At 39.1% G+C, this 7,465-nt stretch overlaps 1 protein-coding gene across 1 annotated transcript; it reads left to right on the plus strand.

Moving 5' to 3' along the window:
• Positions 1 to 2,642: 2,642 nt before the first annotated feature.
• On the plus strand, positions 2,643 to 3,401 carry LOC105050225 (histone H3.2). The gene has a single exon (XM_010930161.4). It carries the CDS (start codon positions 2,751 to 2,753, stop codon positions 3,159 to 3,161), a length of 411 nt encoding a protein of 136 aa, XP_010928463.1. The 5' UTR covers positions 2,643 to 2,750; the 3' UTR covers positions 3,162 to 3,401.
• Positions 3,402 to 7,465: the final 4,064 nt, after the last annotated feature.

Raw genomic sequence — 7,465 nt, forward strand, 5'->3', positions numbered from 1 at the left:
AGAAAATAGCAAGAATCAGATCGTGGAGGTCCTTAAAGGCCAGCAACCAAGCAAAACAAAAATAGCCTTCAGAATTTCAGCAATCTCGTAAATCCTATCGATAGAATTTTTTTCTGCGATTTGAACCCCTTCTCCATCAAATTTGAAATTCACCTTTTGGGACCTGAAAGTACCTTTGATGAAGCTTCCAAAAAATAAAAGATGAGACTTGAAACTTTTCTTGGGCGGCCAAGAGGGGGCGCACAAAAAGGGGGTGTGCATAAGGAGGGCACTAGAAACCCTAGCGCCTCCTTTCTTTTCTTTTTGGGATTGGCGGCCAAGAAATCCTAGGATTTCTTGCTGCTAGAACGTGAAGAAGACCAAAGAAAGAGAGGAAGGAAGAAAGAGAAGGTTGGGAAGAAAATGATTTAGTATTTTTTTGATTTCTCGAATCAGAATACAATGTATCTTTATATACAGGGTCAATGTGATCCAATCTAAAAAGCTCTCCTGGCTAACTCAATATAAGATTGCACTCACCCAAGCCCATATACACCCATGACTTAACCCAATCTCATAATCTTAGACTCAATTCTAGTTCAAATATAAGTTAGCCTCTCAAAATCTAAAATCCCTGAATCTCAAGATTCGAAAGGCTGACAACCTTTCGTCCTAGGGTCCAAACTAGCCCTAAAAATCCCATGACCACCTCATGGACTTTGAACCTTGGCCTTAGCCTTGGTCTCCTGAGCCTTGGGAGCACCACATAAGGTCCAACATTCTCTTCCTTAAGTCGACTAGGTAAACTGTACCGGCTAACCAACAATCAATTGGACTCATCTATACAAAGTTTCCCCCCAGCTGAATAGACGTCAGGCACCATTGCTGACATTCGGCCGACTGAAGGCTGGTCTCATCTAGTCGGCACTATCCCGAATAAGGTTAATGTGCCTCCCATGGGTGCTCAATCGACAACTGACTTAATGGTTGGTTAACAACCAACTATACTAAATGAAGATACGGCATCTCGACAATTCCATCCGACCGACTCAGGCAATATGGATCTCTATCGGCTAACTGCAAATCGAATATAGCCATCAAACAACTTGAAGAGGCCACATCAAAGTCATGTCACTCAGACACCATACACAAACCGACTAGCTGCATGCCATGATGGGATACTACGATCTCATTAAATACACCCTAAAGGTCATTTATTACGCTCCATGCCCTATAGTGTTTGTCACCATGTGCGCATCGAATAAAGAGGATGCTTGCCGTCGGTATTTAAAGACATCCACACCGCATCATGCTGTGCCGTATGATAGGACATGATCGACATGATTGTCTATCCTCTCATCGTTCATTTTGCCCCTCCTATAATAAAGATAAGTGGAGACTTCTTTAGGTATGCTGAGACAAGCTCTCTTAGAACCCAAAGACTCTGTCTCTCTTTTATACACTGACTTAAGCGTCGAAAGATCTTCGCCGGAACCACCTTTGGTGGGACTTGTTTTGCAGATCTTCCTTCTTTTAGCATTGAGCGGAGTCCAATACTATCTCAATCCAAGTTCTATCCTCGCCTTTCGTCTCGGCCTAGACTGTGTGCATCTTCTCTGACGACGATACACCATCTTTTGACATTCCGTCGGCCCATCAACTGACAATCCAACTTCTAGTTGGCTCTTGTCCGACTACTGTCTACCGACTACCCATCAGAGAAGAACCGCAATAGCCAATTTCCTCTATTGCTGGCTCAAACTCCAACATATTGCCTGGCTTGCAGAATCAACTGCCAGTAATGACTTCTTCTATGTGGAAATATTAGGGCTGAAACTGAAATGAATGTGGAACGGACACCAACATATATATATCGATACTTGTTTTGTTTGGTGAACAAAAATATAGATATATATATTATTTGGATGCAAAGGTTTATATCCATATTTATTTTAAATAAATATGGATATAATTTGGATACTGAAAATATAAATATTACTTAGATAATTATATTTTATAATTGTAAAAGTAAATATATTAATATATAAATGATAAATTAAATTAATAATATATTTATATCGTTATATATTTTTTAAAAATTAATAAATACTATAAAAAATTATATATAAATTTAGATATTCAGATATGAATCGGATAGTTATCTATTCACATCTATTTTTTTTAATAAATATAGATATTAATTGAATCTATAAATTTTTATTTATATTTAAATTAATTTAAATATAAAAATAAATTTAAATAAATAATATTTATATTATTTTTACCTCTGAAAAATACTCTTGTTTCGAGAATCCAATTAGGATCTAGATTAAAAAAAAAATAAAAGGCACGCTGGTTTATTGTCACAGGTTCCTCTCCCCGACCACGTGGTCAAAAAAAAAATGATGGGAAGCCTTTCAACCGAAAAAAACAAAAAAGCCCATCGGCCTCGAAAGCGGAACCGAGATCGCGATCCGCGTGCTCTCACTAGAAAAAATCTAGTCCGTTAATTTACCTTAATCGGATGTACAGAAACCATTCCCAAACTCCAAACCCGGCTCCCCGAAAAGACGAAAGGACAAAATTCCGCTTCTCTCCTTTCCCGCCCTTTGTCCTCTTTTTAATTTCTCCCTCGCCGAGCGCTACAAATAACCCCCCATTCCCTTCCTCTCTCCCACATAGCTATTGAAGAAATCCTGACCCAATCCCCATTCCGCTTTCTTCCTCTATTTAGTTCTCTTCGATCGAGGTCGACACAGAGATACTTTGAGATGGCACGGACGAAGCAGACGGCGCGGAAGTCGACGGGCGGGAAAGCGCCGCGGAAGCAGCTTGCGACGAAGGCGGCCCGGAAGTCGGCGCCGGCGACGGGAGGTGTGAAGAAGCCGCACAGGTTCCGGCCAGGGACGGTGGCGCTGAGGGAGATCCGCAAGTACCAGAAGAGCACGGAGCTGCTCATTCGGAAACTTCCCTTCCAGCGCCTCGTCCGCGAGATTGCCCAGGACTTCAAGACCGACCTCCGCTTCCAGAGTTCCGCCGTCTCCGCCCTTCAGGAGGCCGCCGAGGCCTATTTGGTGGGTCTCTTTGAGGACACCAACCTCTGCGCCATCCACGCCAAGCGTGTCACCATCATGCCCAAGGACATACAGCTCGCCCGTCGCATCCGTGGCGAGCGCGCTTAGAGATTCGGACATCGCTGGTCTTTGATGAATGAAGGGGGAATGGAAGAAGTGCCGTCCGATCCGTGTGTTCTGTTTGGGACGAGATCTCTTTTTCTTTTTCTTCTCTCTCTCTCTCTCTAATCTTTGCCCCTCCACTATATGTTCCTGTGGCTCCCCCGCCTAGAAAGAGGTGCAAATATATATTAGAATCCTAAAATATCACTCCGTTCTCTTATAATGCAAAAATGCTTTCGTTTTCTACAGGCAAGCAAGTTTTATTTTCTTTCTTTTTTGAGTTTTATTTTATAATAACGAGAATAAGATAACGCAAGTGTTTTGCTAATTGGGTATTCCTTGTCTGGCAATGCCCACCTATCTCTGCTCGTAGTTATAAATTATACTTCATTGGGATGACCTAATTCCTTCAATCATGGCACCTGAATTGGCCAATAGTGTGTGGGTTAACCATTAGTGTTGGTGTCGGCTCAAACGAAATATGTGTTGGAGCTGAGATCCTCTTGGTCAGTTCAATAGTAGCTATGACTATTGTGTAAGGTATATTTAGCTAAAAAAACATGTCTAGAGGTGAGATGAGTCTTTCCATGAGAAATTGGGTTCATGTTCATTCTGATGTTGCTACCTAAATCACATTTGCTTTCCCAAAAGATTGGTTCTATATGTTGTTTGAACAAATTTATTTTCAAAGACAATATGAGTGAGTGAGACAAGACACTAACAAAGAGATCCTCTCTTCAAATGTTATTATATGTGATATTCATGAAAATAGGGAGCATATTGATTAAGTATAATTATTAAATTATTTAAATAAAATTGCTGATGAATTAATCAAATTGGAACCATCCATCATACTTTTGTCTATTGCATCAACTAGATAAATTTAGAGTTAATTGTCTTAACCAAGTAAGTTGGATATGTTGGATTTTGATCATGCTTAGGGCTAGAAGTGTATTAGATTGGGTTAGGCTATATTCTTATTAAATTGACATCATGTCAAAATTGTTTGATTGCATAAAAGAAAATGGAAAAGCAAAATACTTGATCTGCTTAATTCACAAGATATGTGGTGGAATTAGGTACAGCCTGTAAATGCTCTAGCCTGATTCCAATTCAAAATTTTTTTTGGTATTTTAGGCTAGATTTAGGCTCAAAGGCTTGAAGATTTTTTTTTTTTTGCTTTCAAAATCTTAGTTGCAGCCAAGCATGGTCCTAGGTTTGATGCAAAATCCAATTAGGTTGAAACCATAATTGTTATTGTTGAGTTCTCTCTCTCTCTCTTTGTTATTTAGGACTTATTTGGTTCGTAGAAAGAGAAAAAGAAAAAATACGGTAAAAGAAATTCTTTTGGTTGGAATTTTTAAAGAAAAAAAGATTAAAAATCTATATTTTCATGGGAATAAAATTCTTATGTTCAACGGAAAAAAAAAATCATATGGATATGGATTTTTTACTTTTCCATAAAATAGAGAAATTATTGGTTGAATTAGGTCTATTTGTCATTTTTGGACTAGTCGAATCAATAATCAATACATATAAAAGTCTAAGTTGAAGGAAAAAAAATCATTGATGAAAATTTGGTACCTTTGTGAATTGAATCATTTGGGGAGGCCAACTCTCATTGTATGATCTCCTACTTTATCATCTCCAACTCCCCCTCGTTGCTAGCGATGTGATCGGGTCTCTAAAGTCATCCATCATCATTTCCTCAATGGTAATAATTGAAAATAAAATGAGGAGGCTGTAGGGTGCCCAAAAGTGGTCGAGAGGACATGATTGATACAGGAGGAGGAGAGGAGAGAGAGAAAAAAAAGAAAAGATCAAATGAGAGGAGGGAGAGAGAGGAGTGATGCTTCCACCATGATTGGAACTGAGAAAGAGGAAGGACCAAGCCATCGACTAGTAAGCTATTTTCCTTCTCATCACGCTCCCTATCAATGTGGTAGTAGTGTCATCGGCCACAACAGCAACTCAGGTCATGGTCATTAGGGGAGGAGGATAGGAGAGAGAGGGAGGAAAAGATCAAACAAGAGCGGAGAGAAGCTATTGGAACCATGGAAGAAAAAGGACCACACCATCGATCGCACGAGCCCTTTTCCTTCTCATCGTGCTCCTCATGGATGCAGCCCCTAGGCCAACAATTGAAATACCCACAACACCCACCTATGATGCCCATTTTGTTTGCCTTTGCTTGATTCCTTGGAGGAGAGGTAGCCAAGGGTGGGTGGCAGGTTTCGAGCTCAGGCCTTGCGTTACAAGGAGGGAACTCAATGAGACCGAGCATGGGAAAGATGTCTACAGGTCCTTAAGGGTGAAGACTGGGTGCAAAAGGGATCTAAGGCACCAAAGGTCTTCAACCAAAGGGCAGAGATGGTGGCGACCTAGTCAAAGATGGCGAAGTGTTCGACGGTGGCTTTACTGCAATAGGTAGAGATAAGTAAGGTCGTGATTGAGATAGAGGAGGGAAGGTGAAATTGCGATTAATTTTGTCTTTCCTCTTTCCATCCATCGGCAATCTACTTTCTCTTATCATCATGGCAAAATTTATTTAGGCTAGTCCAAAAATGATATGGTGGATCTTACTCGACCAATAATTTTTTCATAAGATGAGCATTAGGATCCTTTTATTTTTTCAAAAATATCCTTAAAGCTATGTATAGAATAAGATAGAATTCTGCTACAGTGCTTCAAAGAATATTTTAGTTCTTTTACTCTTTATCTATTTCTGACCATTGGATTAAATATGTATCACTTAAATTTCAACCAGTTGAAGTGTTAATGTGTATGGTTGGTGCAGTGAATATTTTAAAATTTAAAATTATTTTAACATTAAAATTGATCACAAGTTCTGTGATTAAGTTGAATTTTAATTTTTTCAAAGACGTTCTCCATGGGGCATCGAAGGCAGGGGAGCCATGGGTGCCGGTGGGGATGGTGGAGGGCTAGTGGTGGAGGAGTCATGGGTGGCGGGAGGATGCAGAGAAGCTACAGGTGGAGGGAGATGGAGAAGCCATAGATAGGAGGTCGAGGGGGGTTATAGAGGAGCCGCAGGTGAAAGGAGGTGGAAAAGAAAGAAAAAAAGAGCTACGAAGAAGTCACAATAGAGGAAGATGGAAGAGTTGCAAGCAGGTGGCATAGGGAGAGAAAAAGGTGGGTGCGGAGAAGTTGCAGGCTAAGGGAGGCAGAGGAGCCACTGGAGGAGAAAGAAGAAAGAAAAATAATAATAATAAATTATTTTTAAAAATAATAAAATATATAAAAAATGATAATGTGTAATATTTTAAATATCTTTTATAATAAAATATTATAAAAGAGCACTATAGTAAAATCTAATAAGATAAGATCTTTTCTTATTAAAAATATAATGGATATTTTATACAATCTTTTCAAAAAAGTAGATGCTCAACTACGTATAAGTTACTTTGAAATATACCATTTTTTATAGTCAATCAAATATATTAAAATTATTTTTTTAGATATTATAATTTTAAAAATCAATTTTTTAGAAAAAATATTTTCTTGGAGAAAAAAATTCTTCCCATGGATCAAAGGAACCTTGAAGGACAAGATTAGAAAGAATGAGAAAGATGGACCCCCCTATAGTCGCTGATGGCTCTCATCAGCAATGCGACTACAATAGTTGCTTGATCCGATGGTACTTGCATTGTCAAGGTCTGTTGTATCATTGCCTCTCCCTTGCTTCCCTCCTCAATCGAATCATCCTCTTTATCGCCACCTCCAAGCTTGCTATCTTTGGCTCCTATGTCCCTCTCTTGCTCAAAGGTGTTGCCGAGGGACTCACAGGTCGGACAAAAGATGGGGAGGGGGTGAACAAGATCAAGGTGCTCATGGAGGGTGGTGACTAGTTGAATGACGTGCGCATGTCATCATGGAGAAGATGTATTATCCCTCTTAGCATCTTGATATTCTAATCAAATGATCGTGTGATCTTTTTCATCTTTAATTCCTTCTCGACGATAAGTGCCTCCATCAATTTCATCATCTCTGATGCCTCCGTATTGCCATAGCCTCAGGCCTAATGGTACTATACTTATAAGTGAAGTAGCTGCTATATAAGTAGTGTGCTTTGCTTTGCTGTACTTTAAACTGAAATAAAGAAAGATGTTTGATAATAGTTACTGTGCTGTAAAGTTAAGTAAATAAAAATGGTTGACTGTTTGATAATAACTGTGCTGTTTTATTTTTTTGAAGAGAAATTATATGCTTGTTCAAAGCAGCTTTTGCTTGAGAAAAAAGCATCTCCTAGGATGCTTTATAAAGTGGAAGGTAATATACATAAAATCAAAGCA

The sequence above is a fragment of the Elaeis guineensis genome, chromosome 8, assembly GCF_000442705.2.
Source record: "Elaeis guineensis isolate ETL-2024a chromosome 8, EG11, whole genome shotgun sequence".
NCBI classification, from domain to species: Eukaryota; Viridiplantae; Streptophyta; class Magnoliopsida; order Arecales; family Arecaceae; genus Elaeis; species Elaeis guineensis.

Excerpts from the sequence above, each read along its gene's own strand:
- LOC105050225 (XM_010930161.4), top strand. The coding sequence starts at position 2,751 with ATGGCACGGACGAAGCAGACGGCGCGGAAGTCGACGGGCGGGAAAGCG.